This window comes from Trichinella spiralis (genome assembly GCF_000181795.1).
Source record: "Trichinella spiralis strain ISS 195 chromosome Unknown Scfld4, whole genome shotgun sequence".
NCBI lineage: Eukaryota > Metazoa > Nematoda > Enoplea > Trichinellida > Trichinellidae > Trichinella > Trichinella spiralis.
Window position 1 is genome coordinate 8,721,052 of NW_003526943.1, and position 19,064 is coordinate 8,740,115.

General features: G+C 30.1%; 4 protein-coding genes across 4 annotated transcripts; 2 read left to right on the top strand and 2 right to left on the bottom strand.

Annotated features, from left to right (window-relative positions):
- Window positions 1–730: 730 nt before the first annotated feature.
- Window positions 731–4,328, bottom strand: Tsp_02109 (rhomboid-related protein 1). Its single transcript, XM_003377881.1, is given in 10 exon segments — window positions 731–850; window positions 1,172–1,322; window positions 1,335–1,501; window positions 1,592–1,692; window positions 1,760–1,872; window positions 2,230–2,396; window positions 2,957–3,118; window positions 3,369–3,425; window positions 3,967–4,119; window positions 4,236–4,328. 10 exon segments carry the CDS (start codon window positions 4,326–4,328, stop codon window positions 731–733), a joined length of 1,284 nt encoding a protein of 427 aa, XP_003377929.1.
- A 3,005-nt stretch (window positions 4,329–7,333) lies between these two features.
- On the top strand, window positions 7,334–10,206 carry Tsp_02108 (Rac GTPase-activating protein 1). Its single transcript, XM_003377882.1, has 14 exons — window positions 7,334–7,412; window positions 7,471–7,633; window positions 7,743–7,803; window positions 7,858–7,958; window positions 8,007–8,108; window positions 8,162–8,300; window positions 8,355–8,587; window positions 8,644–9,054; window positions 9,110–9,173; window positions 9,241–9,458; window positions 9,529–9,658; window positions 9,750–9,867; window positions 9,981–10,035; window positions 10,149–10,206. The coding sequence occupies exons 1-14, from the start codon at window positions 7,334–7,336 to the stop codon at window positions 10,204–10,206; spliced, it is 1,932 nt and encodes a 643-aa protein (XP_003377930.1).
- A 412-nt stretch (window positions 10,207–10,618) lies between these two features.
- Tsp_02107 (putative exosome complex exonuclease RRP43) lies at window positions 10,619–11,461 on the bottom strand. Its single transcript, XM_003377883.1, has one exon. The coding sequence runs from the start codon at window positions 11,459–11,461 to the stop codon at window positions 10,619–10,621; it is 843 nt and encodes a 280-aa protein (XP_003377931.1).
- A 2,102-nt stretch (window positions 11,462–13,563) lies between these two features.
- On the top strand, window positions 13,564–18,024 carry Tsp_02106 (putative apoptosis-linked protein 2-interacting protein X 1). The gene is given in 21 exon segments (XM_003377884.1): window positions 13,564–13,766; window positions 13,819–13,937; window positions 13,998–14,125; window positions 14,220–14,373; window positions 14,492–14,601; window positions 14,749–14,859; window positions 14,942–15,170; window positions 15,230–15,353; window positions 15,568–15,748; window positions 15,807–15,881; window positions 15,902–16,123; window positions 16,226–16,385; window positions 16,469–16,617; window positions 16,653–16,814; window positions 16,877–17,000; window positions 17,082–17,165; window positions 17,227–17,319; window positions 17,379–17,540; window positions 17,607–17,628; window positions 17,938–17,944; window positions 17,956–18,024. 21 exon segments carry the CDS (start codon window positions 13,564–13,566, stop codon window positions 18,022–18,024), a joined length of 2,688 nt encoding a protein of 895 aa, XP_003377932.1.
- The last annotated feature ends 1,040 nt before the right edge of the window (window positions 18,025–19,064 follow it).

Below are 19,064 nucleotides of genomic sequence, written 5' to 3' on the forward strand. Positions count from 1 at the left end.
TTCGCTGCATAACAAGTGCGTCAACAGGTCAAAAAGTCGAAGTATGGTGAAACCGTCGGAGTTTTGAGGAAGTTTGGAAATCATGTCGAGTATGAATGGAACATCTACCCCGCAAACTTTCACAGCTCTGTATTCTGTCTACTGTGTTGTATATTTGTATAATCTTGTTCAAATAAAATATTTTCCGGATGTCCGTATTTGAGTGCCAACATTTGAATAGGCAGTATTTAAGGTGTTGCCATTCCTTATAACTTTCTGAGCGTTTTAAGTTGATTTAAGTTCATTATTTCAAAATACAAATCGTGACCATTCACATTCATGGTTAACAACAAAGCACTGGTGAATGGTTGACAAAGAAATCAGAATTATTCGAGTATTTTTGAAGAGATGTAATGCAGGTAATATCTTGAACCAATAATAGCTGGGGATTTTTCTGAGTGTATCAGTAATTTCTGACATGATGCTCAGTGTGCAATATATGACAGTTGTGTTACATTAAGCTGCTATTGATGATGAATGACAGTTTTTTTTTAATTATCAGTTTCAATCAGAAAAACTATGAATCACAAAAGAATTTCTGTCACGTCACGTCAGTTTTCTTTTGAATTATGAAAACATATTTCAACGTTTTCTAATACTTCTACGCCATTTGGGAATGCAAATTGAAAAGATTAAAAGTATTTCTGCATTTGTTATTCAATTGTGCAGATTTGGTGATATTTACATAAATTTATGTTTTGCAGTGGAATTTTAGTTTATGAAAAATGAGAATAACATTTAATTTATTATAATAAATTTTAGCGGCATCAAGTATATCAATTACTTTGATACATATCGAATTGGGGAAAATCTTCATATTTTAATTTATTTATCATTTTAAATGTCATAAAAATAACACCACCATTTAATATTGTTATTATATAAATATGTGATTGTATAATAATATTATCTTTAAATTTTTCTTTCAAACTTTACGAACAAATGTTTAAACATATAATATAGATAAAATAGATTTTTTTAAACAGAATATTTAAAAAGAAATAAAAAGTAAAAAAAAGATAATATTTTTTACTTGTAAAAATTGTTAATAACATGTTGTGCAATTTGAAAAGAAGTGACATTGCAGAGATCAGTCGTTCTTAATAATGTTAAGCTGCTTTTTTTCTCAAACTGAGATGTGTTCAGTGATGTTGCAGACTTTTAAAACGCTTGAGTCATTTTTTAACAATGCGCACAATAATATTCCAATAAGAAACCAAATAAAAAATATCGATGGCAGAATGTATTTCAAAATTTTCTGAAAACGTGGTCTGGTGAATTGCCTGAAAAAAAACGCATGCATGAGAAGTCCAACAAACAGACCACCAGCGTGGGCAATGTAAGATTTCTGTTCACAATCTTCAAGTCCATATCTGCGATATATTGCATGACCAAAATCGAACAGTACGAGAACAGAAATGCTGATCAGTTTTCCAATTTGAGTATTCAATCGATTTGAAGTCTGAAATGAAATGAAATTTGCATATTCCAATTATTTTGCGCAATGAATTGATCTAAATAGTTAGTTGTTCATTAGTAGCAGATATTTTACCAATATGACGTTGGCTAAATGTGCAACCAAAATTGCATACGATCCACCAGAAGCACCAACAAGAACCACTTCACTATCAATAAGATGATGTAAAACTGAGCCTACGGATGAAATTCATCATTTTCTGTTTTTTAAGTGTTCATAATTTAATTCAAAATTTTCCCATACTAAAAACAACGGCAGTGATGTAAAGTGGCGCAATCCGCCAAATTTTGTGAACTATTTCAAGTGGTATTCCGATTACCAATTGCATTACAACATTAAACAGTAGCTGTTCTAATCTGAAACGATAAAACAATAATTTAAAAACAATAATAATAGCAAAAAAAATACAAGCATATGTATAGAAGGAAAATTTTAAATAATTTGACTTGAAGTTTTGCTATTATTAACATGTGATTATTTCTGCTCCATTTAAGATTCAGACTATTCGATTCAATTATTTCTATTAACATGAAGCATATGTTTCAACATTAATGTTTTTAAATATATTTTATTTTAATATAGTAAAAAAAACATTTAAAATGAACTTCATAAATAAATTTATTTAGAAAATTGATTAAATTTATGAAAACAAGTAAATTTACATGTACAAATATTATATCTTTGGTAACACTAAGATAACATATAATTAATACCCTTGATGTACTAAACAATATGAAATAAAGCGCCATATTTCAAAAATTCTAGTACTGACGAAAGTCATTGTTCCTTCACGATTTCCATGAACAATACATCCAGCGCATCCTGTAACCCAGCCAACTTTTATGTTGCCTTGAACTGTGTAATGAGCATACACAGAAATCTGAAATCAACGTCCGTTAAAATTATTTACATATGATAAATATTAAAGTAAAAAGAAAAAAATATTTGTAAAATTCCATTTTTATTTGAAAAAAGCAATCAAAGGTAACATTAAATGCATCATTTGCAGAATTTACAGAAATGTAAAATTTGCATAAATTGTCACAAAATTAAAAAAAACTTCTCTAAAAATATATTTAAAAAATAATATAAATTGTTTAACGAGATAAAATAATAAAATTTTTATATTCTAAGCAAAATTTTTTATTTAATTTTCAATGATAATTCATCATTGAATTCATTCAACAACTTTACTGTATGAGAGGTATGCGTTCGTGAGCAAAAGAAAATTATTTTTCATTTTTGAAAATTTTAAACTTTTATCATAAACCGAAAGAAAACAGATTAAATTAAAACTATGAATCATTTTGAAGACATTATTGGAATTTATTTTTCACGAACATACAAAATTATCTGACAGTTTTGAAATATTAACTGTATGCTTTTTATTTTGTTTTGTTTGATATTGTTTCTATTTTTAATTTAAATAAAATCTCATACTTGCAAAATAGACATGACAATGACAAAAAATGGAGGTGGTATACAACCATATTGCTGAGTGTAAAGATTTATTTTGGCAGCATCTTCTGGAGAAGTAATAAGAGTGCTGATACGGCTAGCAGCAGTTCTCCAAAATCTACATTCTCTATCGCTGGTATCACTCTAAAATGAATAATCAGAATTCATCAACTCTTGCTAATCATCAAGTGTATTTTCATTCAATTAATATCAAGGATTAAATAGAAAAGTTTAACAATAAAAATATATTGCATTATTAAATCGCTTAGAAAAGTTTTAGTTCAGTTTTATAAATAACAGATCTGAGATATAATTTAACAATTTCATATTCATAAAAAATAGAAATACCTGTATTGTACTGAAAATTGATTACAAATTAAATGGAGAATCTAACAAGAAGAATATAACTGAATGAAGTATTGATTTCAATTTTGAAAATGCAACAGCTATTCTGAAGAAAAAATATTCTCAAAATTTATTGATAATAATTTGATTTAAAATAAGATTTGAGGTGAAAATAAATTCTTGTATTAATAGTGACCATGTATTGTCGACATTTCATAATATTTGTCACATTAGAATAATAAAAGAAACTTACTGATTATACGATTCAGATTATTACAATTAAAAAAAATCGACGCATCGTAGATAAAAGTTATTCATCATTAAGCAGATGGATGTTTTTTTTTCAAATAATCAAAGCACTAATCATTGCTGACATTAGTGTGAAGCAAAATTTATCTTATGCATTAAATTCGCAAAATTGATTAGCATAAATTCGACTCTAATATGTCGAGAGTTTTTGAAAATTTAGAAAAAAACTGCAAATACAAATGAATTAATTTGAAAGAACAGACATTTATTTGCAGTTATGAAAAAGAAAAGAATTTGCTGTAGAATTTAATAAATATAAATTTTTTAATTTGAAAATAATTAACTTCAATATTCAAATTCTGTGCAGTGAATTGTTTATTAATTTGAATAATAATTACCAGCGAATCGACGGTAAGTCTTGCAGAATCATCCAACGAACGCAGCCGATTGGATCTCAAATCGTTGCTAGCCAAACGTGAATTGCTCGACTTGGACGATGGGCGTTTTCCACTTTGTTCTTTATTTACAGTCAGCGACTCGTTGTTTGATTGCTAAAAATAATTTTGAATATATTACAAAAAAACAACTGATTTAATTGAATGGAGAAGATGAAGAAATTAGCATTATTGTTTTCGATATCTGGGCAAGAAAACGATGATCAACTGACAAATGAAACAGAAGGTGCCGCGTCGATGTGGCTTTCATCGGTTTGCTTTGGGGCAGTGTTGTTGGCGGTGTTTTCGTGATTGTCGGTCTTCATTGCATTGCCAATTGACGCATTGTAGCACTTCTGTGAACGTGACGACGAGACCTGCGTAGAAAATATCCCTCAATTCAAAATTGCCTGTTTTCTCAGCTGCTGCCAAGATCACCACCGCGAAGCTGTTCAACACAAGCCAACAACAACCACTGCACGTCACCCCACCAACAACAATAATATAATATAATAATAATTATTATTTATTAAACAATTTATTTGTTTTTACCAATAAAAAACGACCTCTTTCTTTATCCTTCAACATTAGGTTATCCAGTATAATATATTGAATTCAAAGAAAAAAGAAGCAACGAAAAGTATTATTGTATTCACTTATATCCCATTGTTTACATAAATAAGTAAACAAATAAATAAACAATACATTTTATAAATTGCTGTTGACTGTTTAACGGAAAAATTGCAATAAAATAGCATATCATGAAACTACAACCAATTAACAAACCATATTCCAAAAAAAAGAAAATTATTCTCAATATTTACACGCTTTTTTTCTATCAGAATCCACAATTATTAATTCATATCTGTCGGTAGAATGAAACGAAAAAAAAATAATAAAGTCAAAAATGATCCTTAATACACTACTTAAAATAAACAGCTCGAACTGAAATTTCATTTGTTTTTTGAAATTTTTTTCTCTGTTTATTTAGACAGTAATAAATTTCCTCGTTCATCATTTTGAAAAAATAAACAACTTAATTTTTTGATAATAGTTAATTTATCAAACTGAAATAAGAACTTTGTGAATTACCGTATAGGATACTTTTTTCGGTATTTTACAAAGCATCGAAGAAAAATGAATGAAAATGCAACTGCTGCAACTGATTGGAGTAGTTGAGACGAACGTTTGCTGTTGATTTAATATTTTCACATTGAATAATAGAAATTCCAAAAAGCATGATGTCTTGTCTAGCATGAACGTTCAGCATGACGAAAGAGTAAATTTTTAAACAATATACAAAAGTTGCCCAACTAATTACTGCTGTCATTGTTGACAAGGAAACTAAAACGTCACACTTGGCTTTGTTTGATTTGCTTGTCGTTCAACAAAAATCTTTTTAATAATTTATTATAAAAGCAATATTTTTATTCACACTTGATAAGTTGGAAAAACGCACATCCCATTTGAAAGCTTAAAAGCTACTCTTTTACACCTCATTTTTAAGTGAAGATAAAGTGGAAACTTTTTTTGTAATAGGCATTACAACAAATCAACAGTTATGAAAAAAAATTTTTTAAATAAAATTCTCCAATAATAATTATACAAATCCAATTCTGGTAAATATTTCATTTTTCCATAATCAAAAAAATATATATATAACATAAAAATATCGATATTTATTTATGAAATTTGATTAATAATGAACGCATTTCAATCAGTTAAAATTTATTCTGTATTTTCAAATGAAAATTCATAACAAGCTATTAAAAAAAGAAAATAATTCACAAATTGCATTTTTTCTTGATTTAATTATTCAATTAAAATTTATTTTTATTTACAAATAAACTAACTGCATCGTTGTAAAATGCAAAAATATTACTTTTCATCTTGGAAAGTGAAAGCAGAAATATATGTACATAAATCAACCAGGCAAAAAAGCACGATTTGAATGAACAGCCCAATTTGCACGCTTAATACATTTATATGTGTTGTATTCGGCGAAAGTAGAATTCAAAGCAGTAAAAGATTTACTTGTTTGAATAATTAAATCAAGTTATTGCAATGCAAACAGCAGTAATGTGCCTGAAACCCACCGAACGACACAATTTAACTATTTCGCTCCTCTTGTTAAGAAATATGCCTGATGGCATCGAAACTTCAACTCTCCTAAATAAATATTTATCGCACTGTCAGCTTCATCATTTGTATATTTACAACTAAACGCTTTTTATTAAATAAAAGTTTTTTTCAATAAAAACATAAAAAATAAAATAAACAATAAGCAATTTTAAACTTAAAACATTTCCAAAATGAAACACTAAAATAATTTTTTTTTCAATTGACAATAATTTTAAGAAATCAAAAATACATTTCACATTCATATTCATCTCTTGCTGTATTACTACGTAAAATCTTTTTCCGGATTAGAGAATTCAATTTTTTGTGAAATACATTCAATAATACAAAGAAGCGCTACTATTACTGTACTGACATTCAAGTATTTGTACATACAATACTACATATTAAATCGATACTGCATAGCTATTCAGAAGCAGTATTTTCTGCTTTAATTTTTAAATTTTAATACAATAAAATAAATTGTATTTTTTTATTTTTACAAATATATTATTATTTGTAAATTCGATATCTCAGCATATGCATTAACTTTAATGTTAGTTAACTTTATGAAATTACTTTGCATTACTGTAGCAGTTGATGAAACAAAAGCCTAAAATTAAAATTTTCATTTAATTATTATTTTATTATTGTAATTCATTGTATATTTATTTAAACTAATAGCAATTTTCAGAATAACAATTAAATACAGTATGAAGAACCTACATTTTTCTTTTTTGAATATTTAGGTCTGAAGGACATGATTGCAAATTTGTTATTTTCCAGATGTTCAACAATGTATCATGCACATTGTTATTTTAAATGTTATGTTAATTTTCTTGCAATAAAATATCTACTGTTATTGCAAATTTTTGCTTAATTTTGTTTTATTTTGAAAGAAGAAATCAAAATTTGTTCAATTTTTTTTAAATTTGTGCTTGCTTAGACGGTTGAATTTTTGCATTTTTAAGTTTTAAATTTAAAATCAAACGTTTAATAAATTAGTTTAGTTTCGTATTTGTGTTGTGCAGGATAAAGCACTATGAAAATAGCATTGCATTTTGTTTTCATTGGGAATTAGCATTTTGACGTTTATATTTTTAGATTTTACAATGAAATATGGTATTTTAATGATTATAAATTGTTTTCAGCTTTTCTTCACTAAAATTTTTAACAATTTTTCTTAGCTTGGTGGTAGTTGGATGTGACCAAAATGGCTTGTATGAACATTCTGAATCAGCATGCATTGTCCTCGGATTCTAGCGATCATCTGCTTCAAACACTTCATCACGGTGATGAGAAATTGATTCCAGTAAAGAAAATTGATTTTATAATTTGAATGATTTTTAGATTTGAAACTGTTGCTGGAATTTACGGACAATGTTATATCAACGTGTGGCACATACGGAGATGAAAACAGCGCACTTCGAACTTTAATTCGACACTTTGAGGCAGATGTAGAATGTTATCAGTCGAAAATGAAAGAGATGAAAGCAGAGTTGGTTGAAGCTCGGTAATATGTTCAGTTTTTTAGTTCAAACTTTATTCGCATGCATTCGATGTTTTGTTTGTTTCTTATATGCATGTTTTTTAATTTAAATGGAATTGTCGATCTATTTCAGTTCACAGATTGCTGCTTTGATGATAAAGAATCAAGCTTTAGAAAGCGACAAACATCACCTGGTAATTGGTTTATTGTTTGACAAATTTTAGTCAAAAAATAATGTTGCTTATTAGGATAATCAAATTGATGCAGTTCGTGAAATTCTGATGGACAGCTTAGATACAATTTCCGAAACGAATCGAAAAAAGCTGGAATTTTTAACGGATAAATCTAGGTATTAGGTAAAAGTCAATTTTTATTAATTTAAATGAAATAATTATAGACGGGAAGAACGCGAATCTGTTGTTTCTGAAACTGGTATTGATTACGATCACACTGATGACAGTTTAGAAGGAACTGAAATAAAAGTTCTCAAGAAGAATAAGTAAAGTTTATTTTTTGTTTTGTTGGAAGATATAATATCTTTTTATAATATAGTAATGTTGAAAATGAATTGCTGAAAATTAATCGCAAGCGAATTAATGCAGCTAATGATTTAAATTTCCCGCTTGAATCCACAGTTGATGTGGAATCATTCTTGCCTTTGAAAAAAGCAAAAGATGATTGTTTCAAAAAGGTTAGTTCATTAAACACGAGGCGATTTGTAATTTAATTTGTTTTTGGACTTCAGAATAATCCTGGGACTGAAATTCTGGTTCCAGATACTGTAGCTGGAGCTGCAAAGCAAAGCAAGAAGTTCTTTTTCGATCCACTTTCACCAAAACCTGCAACCTTGCCTAAGCCGTCGTTGAATAGAAGCTTTTCAGATTCACAGCTTTCTTCGCCTAATCAACAGGAAATATTAAAATTTAACGCCACTCCTCTGAAAGCATACACGCCGTTGTTAAAAAGTCAACCAAACTTGTAAGCTGTCATGTTGTAAAATTATGATGCAATGGAATATTGTATGAACTTTTCAGATCTCAAAAATTTGATTGTACTCCTACTGTAAGCAGTTTGCCCAGTAAAAGGCACGCATTTGTGCAAAAAACAGTTTTGAAACAGGAGAACTGTGATGTTTGCAATGAGCGTTTGAAATTTGGAAAATTGATCTATCGGTGTCAAGGTAATAATAATGATTCATTTGCATTTGTTTTCTCGAGTAATGAGGAAAATTTTTGTGAAGACTGCAAAATTCAATGTCATCAAGATTGTCGTATTGGTGTGCAAACTCACTGTGTTCTTAACACTTCATCTGGTAAGCAAGGAAAAGGAAAATTGAGTGATCATATACCTGCAAAAAGACCCTTTATTCCACATATAATTATTCATTGTGTGTATGAAATTGAACGCCGAGGACTGAATTCTGTTGGCCTTTACAGAATTCCTGGGTTTGTATTTATGTTGTTTTTCGATTAAAAAAATAAATACTTTTGCTTTTTATAGTACTGAATCGAAAGTTAATGATTTGTATCAGAAATTCATATCTTCTCGTCGGGCACCTAATTTGGTATGTTTTTTTTTGCATTTTTTCGAATTTCGTTTCTCTGTTTTTCATTGTATATTTTATTAATTAGCGAATTGTGGACGACATTAACGTATTGACAAGTTGTTTGAAGAAGTTTTTGCAAAATCTCAAAGAACCACTCATTCCACTGACATCACGGCACGACTTCATTAAAGCCGCTGCCGATGAGGATTCTATCAAGCAGGTTCGCGAAATGCATTCGGCCATTTGTGAATTGCCTATGCCAAATCGCGACACTTTAGCATTTTTAATTGTACATTTGCAACGGTATTCTGTTTACGATTTTATTATTTATTTATTGAATTTTTTAATTTATTAGTTTTTAATTTCAATTTAGTGTTTCCGAAGAGTACATGCATAACAAAATGCCTGCGGCTAACTTGGCGAAGATTTTTGCTCCATCAATTTTAGGCTTTGCCCCAAACAACATGATACGTTCATCGGATGAATTATTAAAATTAGAAAAAGTTCGTTTATTTTTATTATTATTATTGTTGCTGTTATTTTAAAGTTTAAAGTGAATGGCTAATATGCAAGTGAAAAAATTTTTTGTTTTAGGTGGTCAAAGTGTTACTGAATTTATCGACTGATTACTGGAAACAGTTTTTTGATTCACAAGAAATAAAGCAAATCACTACGCTACGTCCATTTGCCAACGTAACGCGTTCCGTTATTAGTGAGTAATTTTTACATTGAAATTATGAATTAACTTGTTCAAACATCAGTGATTGTTTTATTTTTTTGGTGTATCATTTATTTTTAATAACATGCTCACATGTTCAATTTTAGATAATACGATGAAGCAAACTCCAGCAAGAAATACTACTGGCGTTGGAGCTTACAGGTAAATCAAATTGATAATAATAATAATAATAATAATGACCTTTTTCTTTATTTCATAACTTCTCAAAAGATGAGTTTTTTTGAAAACAAATTAATGATCAACATTCATTTTAGTAATTTTGATCGAACTCGAACTGGCGGAAAGAACACTGTTTTGCCTCCTTGGCGTTGATGGAAAACTTTTATCGTTATATTTGCTCTTGTACAGGCATATTTTATAGCTTTGACTTTAACACAGACGAAGAGAATTTTTAAAATCTCTACTTTTATCACTAATCAAGTGGCAATTGTTTTTTTATTTTTTTTGTTTCATCATATTTATTATTTAAATGATGATTCTGTTATGTTACTCTGCACTGCATTTGTGAAATTGTTGTTAAATTAGTATAATCAGAATGAATGTTACAGTAAAAATCATCATAGAAAACTGCTGTTTTTTGAACCAACTCTAAAATACATATCTGAAGATTATTAAATTTAAAATTTCAAGATGAAGTTTCATTTATTTCCAATTAAAAACTGGAACTCTCATTACTGTTTTCAATAATGATAATTAAAAATATGAAATAAGAAATTATTATTCATCAGTGATCTTCATCTTCAATGCCTAGCAGTTGTAAAATATGTCGTCTTCGTTTCAAAGCATGTTCAACAGATTCATCAATTAACTGTTTGCTTAAACTGGCAGCGCCGCCAGTTTTGAACAAACCGCAAAGAGTTTTCTGAGCACCAACAATGATGGTGAATGCATCACCAATAAGTTTTGTTTCTTCATCCGTTGGGTCGCAAATTAATATTTCATCACCAAATTTTAAAAAACTGCAGGCGACAGGGTAAACGTTCGGAAATAATACAGGGGAAGTTTCAGCCGTATCAACTTTAATATTTTTCAAATTAATTTTGAAATCTTCATGCAAAACTTTTACAACGGGAAATCTCAGCTCTTGCAATGCTGCCAAAAGAGCTACTAAGCAGACTTCCAAAATGCCACCTGCACAATCCAAAACTACAAAATCACAGTAAATCACCCAAAACAGTTCTCCATCAAAAATTTCCAAACTTTTTGAATTCACTATGTTTTTCTCAATCAAGCTTTTCAATATGCATTTCGTTTTATCAATCTCATTTTGCCAACTTACGACAATCGTCGGAGATACAGATTCAATGTTCACCACCAGTCCTGGTGACGGAATTAACGTGTCGTTTTCCATTATTTCAAGGTTAATTCCACAAATTGCTGCTGTTCCTCCAATTCTAGCAACTGCTGAGCTGTCTGCGGTCGTTATCATATTGCGATGAACAGCTGCATTGCGGAATTGATTGGTCTTACGACCATCGTAACGGATTTTATTTTTTGTAATGTATTCTCTAATATGCTCTGATGGTTCTATTACCTTCTTTTGTTTATCAGACAGCATTTCACTCATGAAAACCAAGAGAAAATGCCTAAAAACTCACATAATCCTCAAATTAAAAAGCAAATCATAATTATTAAATATTGTAAAATAATAATAAGGGAAAAAATTTATCATTTTTTCAAAATTAAATTCAATAACATAAATAATAGAAAATCAAAACAGGTAAAGCATAAAAACTTCACACATTTTCAATACAATTTTATAATTACAGTTTTATGAACCTTTCTTTTACAAAATTAAAACTTGCCTAAAGGTATAATTTTTGTAGTTTGTATTTAATACAGATAAAAATTATCCATAACTGTAAAATAAATAATTTTTTAAATATAAATTTATAATAAATATTTTATATCAATCCTCATAAAAAATATCATACTTTTGCGGAAATGAAAAAATAGATCAATTTACAGTATGAAAATGAAGTAAACACTAACAACAGTTGGCATCATGAATTATAGCTTCATTTTTCTAAATTTATTTTGAATGTGCCTCATCAATAAAAATAAATTAAATATTAAATAAGTGCTACATATTTTAAGCAGCACGTTTTTGAACTATGTTACTTTTTATACAGATGAAAATTTGATTGAAAAACGCTTTATATAATTCATTCAATTAAAACGATACTGTTTATTGAATTAAATAATTATATTTTTTTAAGATAAATTTCTTTTCTTTTTTGCAGAGTTTTATTTTAAAAAACCTGTCCTGCAAATGGTATGTTTACTGTAATGAATCATCATTCTCATTCTTTCAACTGTTCTTTAGCATTTCTCGATTTACTATTTACTTGTCCCATCTAGAAATTTTGCAGCATTTTTTAAACATAAAAATAAGGTAATTCTGTTTTATAATATTGGACATTTATAGCAACATAAATGCGTTGATGAATGATGCTTATAATACCGATTAGTCCAAAATTTATAAACCAAGGTTTTTTATAGTAATCAGTCGTAGTTTGAGTTTCTGTACTATAGTTAGATTTTTGAACCGTTTAGCGTTTTCATATTTTGACTGTAATTGCTGTTTTGCTTATTTTTTGTTTGAAAGAAATTTTGTTTGACATTAATGATATACAGCTGTTATTTGACTGATTATTTAGCAGACAATTCTGTTTTTCGTTCATTGTTTTACGATATGAATTTTATTTGCATTGTATTTTATCCTATCGTGTTTCCTTTATGAATTTTTTAGTAGCTGATCTTTGAATTGTTAATTAGTTTTCGAATTTTCAATCGCGTTCGAACTGGCGTAATGCAATTCCAAAGATGTTTTACTTGTAAAAACTGTTCAATCAGGGCAAGTTTAATTGATTATTTTCCCAATATTCTATAACAGTTTTATTGACAGTAATGATGATCTTATATTTATCTTTATGTTTCACATAATTTATAGTAATTGTTAAAAATTTTGTCAAGGCTGATTATCGTAATTATTAAATGAGCTTTATAGGTGTGTTTTTAACTGCATTAATGACAATTTTAAGTTGGATATTTTGAAAATTTTTGCGTAATGTTATCAGATCGTTGATTTATTCAACTTTCATTCTTGTGACAGAACAAAGAAGCTGGCGTGTAATTATTTGATATTCATTGCAGCTGTAGAATGTAATGCTGGCTGTAGTAGCTATAACAGAGTATGCATTAGACGCTTAATTTTGAAAAAATGGAGCATGTGTTTTATTTTATTTTGCTTGATATTTTGGCTGTTGCATATAAATAATGTTGCCATGTTTTTTACGCTAAATTTATTTTTTCTGTTTATTGTGAATTTATTTTTGTTGGATTTTACAAGTAAACTGATGTAAGCTTATAAAATGAATGATTAATTTATCTTCTTATGCTAGTTTGAGTTTTCTTTGATATATTGAACGCTGTATTTAATTTTAAATAAATATTTTGTTCTATTGGATGCATTCCTTTTGAAAAATTTTAAATATTTATTAAAATTTGAATGTAAAGAATACAATCCAATGTTACCACTTTAGGAAAGCAAAACAAATGAAAGATATTTTTAAATTTATTATTTTTGATGTTATTGTTTGTAATTTAATTTTGTATATTTTTAATTGTCGACTTTTTGCACAGATTTCTATAAAAAAGCTAAGAAAAATGTCTCGACTTCTTGCTGTTCCACTGAAGAAAAGTTCTGAAGTGGACATGGCTGGTCCTCTGCATACGTATATCTCATCTACGTATAGCACTGACGAATGTCCAACCGATTCTTACGCAATAGAGGAATTCAACAAATTGCGTAATAAAGTCTGCTGTGGACCGTTGGACAAGCAGGAAAGCGGTTTGCAACAGCTATACAGGTTTTTAGTATATAAGAAAAATTCAAATTGGATAGTTTGAACGTTTTTATAGGTATTATGATCAGTTGGTGTGTATTGAAGGTAAACTTCCATTGACACCTACGGAAATACCGATTCCTTTTAAATGGAAGGAAGCTTTCGAACGTAGTCTATTTGGAAGAGCTTCTCTAAGTTTGTTTGGAGTTTGAATTTGAAAATAGAATTATCGTAATTTTATTTGACGTTTTGCAGCAATCAGTTCTGGATCATATGAAAAAGCTTGCGTTTTATTTAACATAGCTGCAATGCAAAGTCAAGTTGCCGCTATGCAGCGTTTGGATGATGACGACGATTTGAAACTTGCTGCTCGTCTTTTTCAGGTTTATCTTTTAATTTTTTAACAAAACATTGTATTATTATATTTATTGATTATTACTTTATTAATTATTATTACTTTCTTGCATTTAATTTTAGCAAAGTGCAGGAATTTTTGCTTATCTGAAAGATACAGTCATGTCTTTGGTTGGCCAAGAACCGACTATTGATATGATGCCCAACACTTTAGGTATTTTATCGGCTTTGATGTTGGCACAAGCTCAAGAAATTTTTTTCTTGAAAGCATCTAAGGGTATTGAACATTTTTTTTTGCAGTCAAGTTTCGTTTATAAAGAAATTTTTACAGTGAATTGTTGCATATATTAATGTGCAATTATTTTTGTAAGTTTATGTTTGGTTTTTTTTTTCAGATCACAACAAACCCGCAGTTATTGCTAAAATAGCCGCAGAATGTGCGGCAATGTATTACGAAGTGAATAAAATGCTTTCCAAGGATAATATCAAAAATTTATGGGAAAAGGTGAAGTATTTATTCCAATGATATTGTGTGTTGTTTCAAAATTCAGTCGATTCGAAATAAATGTACAATAATTTTTAAAAGATTACAAAACAGGCGAGCCCTGTGAGAGAATATATGGATATGTATGAATGATATATTTCGATTTAGGCCTATTTAATGTCCGGCAAGTGTTTTACTTTTCAAGCACTGGCTCAGTATTATCAGTCATTGCTGGCCAAAGAAGCAAAAGAGATTGGTGAAGAATTGGCTAGACTTCAAGTATTTAAATTTTATCTTGTTTAATTTAATTGTATAATTGTATAATTATTTTACTTCAACAGTTATTGTTGTTGATTTTTAGTATGCAGATGAATTGATGGTCATGGCGCAAGAGAAATTAGGGCCATACGCGAATTTGCTTCAGACTGAAGCCGATTTAATTCACAAGGCTTATTTGGCAGCAAAAAAGGACAATGATTTTATTTATCACGAGCGCATTCCAAACATCAAAGCGGTTCCACCGATTGGTAAATTGGCCATTGCCAAAATCACTCCATTGTCACATCCGTTAAGCGCAAAGCCGCACAAAGGTATGAATGTTGAATTAATTGTTTGATCAAATGGAATTATTTTATTTAATAAATTGTAGATATTTTTGAAAAATTGGTTCCCGTCGCTGTGCAACAAGCGTTGGCTTGTTACGAAGTTCGACGTGGAGAAATTGTAAACGCAGAAATTGCTAAACTACGGGAAGAAACTAACAAGCTCAACGAGTAATTCAAATATTTTTTTTGTTTTGTAAAAAATTTTTTAAAGATGTAAACTAGAGTTGTTTTTCCTTTTTATCGCATAAAGTGCTGTTTATTCATTTTTGTGATGTTTTTTACACATGACTGTTAAAAATTGACATTTCTTAAGAAAAGGTTCTGGAATTCATAGTGCGAAATTGAAATTTTAATTTAATAATTTGAATTTTTTTGTTCTCAGATTGTTGACGATGGTTAATTTGCCGACATCGTTGGAAGACGTTTGCAATGCTGATAAAGTGCCACCTTCTATCCGACAAAAATCCGCAAAAATCATATCACTTGGTGGAGTTGAAGCTTTGCGACGTGGAGTGGATTCGTTGCCTATACATTACCGTCGAAATCAAGAAATTCTTGATGAGGTAATAATATACGCACACACATCTACACTTATATATATATATATATATATATATATAGTACTGTTTCTTTAAAAATTTAATGCGTGTTTGGTTTGCTTGTGTTGTTAATATTATTATCATATTGTTATGTCATGTTATTTTATTTTGTCTTAGGCTGTTCGTTTACTGAATGAAGAAAAAGAATCGGATGATCAGCTTAGACTTCAGTTTAAAGAGAAATGGACTCGAATGGCATCAGAAAAACTGACAGAACCACTTTTGCAAGAAATAAGAAAAATTGAAGAAGTTCTTGAGTCAGCAAAAAAAGCAGATGAAACTATAAGACAAAAGTTGCAAACCCATTCTGCTGGGATTGAAACTTTAAGCAAAGTGGAGGTGGGTATAATATATAATTATTTATGTATGCTATTTTGAAATGAAAATTCCCTGGAATAATCTGTTGATCAACGAGTTGAATAATGGTGGTGTTGTTTTCAGTCGGATTTGTGCAGCACAATACCAGGTTTGGTGGGTACATTGGCATTGCCGAACAGTCCGATCATTAAGAAGCTGAAAGAACTGTTGGCGATGACTGATAAAATAAAAAGAGATCGTAAAGATTTGGAAGTCGAATTCAAAAATGCAACCTGTGATATGAGTATGTATATATATATATGCGTTTATGCTTTTGTTTCAAATTCTTCAGAATTGATTTTTGAAAAAAATAATTTTTTTAAATAGAACCTGTATTCATGCAAGCGTTGTCACGATCGGACTTTATTAATGAAGAGGAACTGTCGAAAGATAAATTAGATGAATGCTTTGCCTCGCTTCGAAAAGCAGCCAGCGAAACTATTGAAATGCAAGAAAAAGTTTCACATCAAATTTTGGTTTGTTTTAAATTTTGAATCACTTGATCATCAAGCAGGCGTTGGAAAGCTGTCCCTTTCAGGATGCTGTCGATAAATTTGTCGAAGAAAAAGGATCACTGGCTAATAATGATCGAGAAAATGTGCTTCGCTCATTGACCAAGGCATACGATGCATATTTGGAATTGAATGCAAATGTATCCGAAGGAACCAAGGTGGTTTGAAAGAAAAGGGATTTCAAATTTTCAATTTTTCTTTTTTCACCTGTGCATTATTTTAGTTTTACAGTGACATGACGCCACTGGTGCTTCGTTTGCAGCAGAAAGTTTCCGATTTTTGCTTTGCCCGGAAAACAGAGAAGGACGATTTGATGCGAGATTTGCAAAAGAACATCATCAATGATGGTATGATCATTTTGTGCCTTTGGCGATCAGTTTACACGAATCATTATTGAATTTCAAATTTCAAATCTTTTTCTTTTACAGTAAAGGAAATGCCGGAAAAACCACCACGTCGTCCGCCGCGCCCTCCTCCACCGTCAGTTGCTACTGCACAAGCAGCAGACGAAGGTGAATTTTTGTTAAATATATTTAATGTGTAATATAATATAATTTTTTTGTGAATCAACAGTGAAACTTGCAAACGCTCCAAATTTGCATTCAGCTCCGCTTAATCAACCTACTGCAGCACAATACATGCCTTATCCGTTTGGTATGCTGAAACGTTTCTCTTTCTTAATGTGTTTATGTTGTATAAATAGAACTAAAGTTCTTTTGTTTAAGCGCCAAATGTGTTAACGAATGTACCGTATTATCCGACTTATCCTGGTGGGGTCAGTCGTCAACAAACACCTTATCCTGTGACAATTTCATATCCTTATCCTTCTGGGCCAGTGGCTCCGCAGTATCAGCATGCTATGCAACCACCAGCACCTGCTGCACCGAGTAAAATTTGCACATTTCTTCTTTATTTGAAATTAATATTCTTTGCTGATAATTTTTGTTTTTCAGATTATTCAGGGCAGCAGCACTGGTAAAATGGGTAATGAATTGCTTGAAAATGAATGTGAAATTTGTATTGGTCATTTTTTGCGTTATTTCTTTCGTAAATTCAGATTTGCTAATTTCTCACTGATATGAGTATATGCTTTTCTTATGTACTGTGATCTGCAGGTTATCAAATCCACTGATAATTTCGAAGCATATTTATATTGATGGTTTTTAGTCACTTTTTTTTAATATGTTTAGAGGATGAATCTTTTACAGATGTAAATAAAAATTCCTAAGTTTCTTATTTTGCTTTTTTCTACTGATTTTGTTAAACAAAAATAATATTCTGTAGCTGTAACGTTAAATTCAGGATGAAGGAGGTGTTGAAAATGGCAAATGTTACGAAAGCGCCCTGGTAGTGCGCGGACGGGGTTCATAGTGGCCTTTGACGGTATAAAAGAAGCTGGAGAGCGGCCGGGGTTCATTTGATGGTTTCCAGGAACGAATGAGAAAAGACGGCTAACGAGGGTTTGTTCTGAATTCATCCGCGAAAATTCGACCACATTGATGTGATTGGCTCTTCGCTGATAGGTTGCACGGCGATTAATCGGTAATTGGCTAATGGCTAATTAGCTAATCATTAATGGAAATGAATTCATTGTCTGGCCAGGGCAGTGAACCCCATAAAGTGTGCAATTACTGTTTAAGCTTAACAATGGAAATGAAGTTACGGCGGTAAAAGAAAGATCAATGTATGCTTCATGCCGGGATTGTCCCACTTTGTCCGCTACCGATCTCCTCTAACTCCGCCCCCTTATGGTGATTGGCTGTAAGGCTATTGATCAGTAATTTACTAAGCAGTTATGCTGTCTTATTAGTCACCCAGTTTGCATCACTAATTGGCTGAATAACTTATAGTACTTGATTAGCTACTTAGCATTGGTCATTGATGGGATGATTGTTTTCCATCAGTTTTCCCAAATATGAGGTGCTTCACCATTAAATTCCCTTATGTGGACGTGAATAACATTTCCTATTTTTTGTAACAAAGTTCTTTTATATGAAGTGTGGAATATTGTATATATTTTTGGATTTAGCAAATGATGCTGTAAAAAGCATTGTCTTTTTACATTTTACTGATTATAGAATACTATTTTAATCTGCTACAGTAAGCCACTGTTTGAATCTTTGTTCACAACCAATATTTATCATTATGATTTGTGCGCTTGAGAGTGTAGCACTTCCCTTTGTGTATTAGCTTATGTTGATTGTTTGAGATACATACTGAATTTCATCATTATTTATTCCCACCATTGGAAAATATATATCAAAACTAAGATACAGAAAATAGCACAAGCTAATGATGACCACTGAGAAGTAAATAGAAGAAAGATAGAACTGACGGTCTTGTTCTTTACAAATTGGATATCTTAATTATCCAGTTGCATCATTCTGCGAAAATCATAGAAGCAACAAATG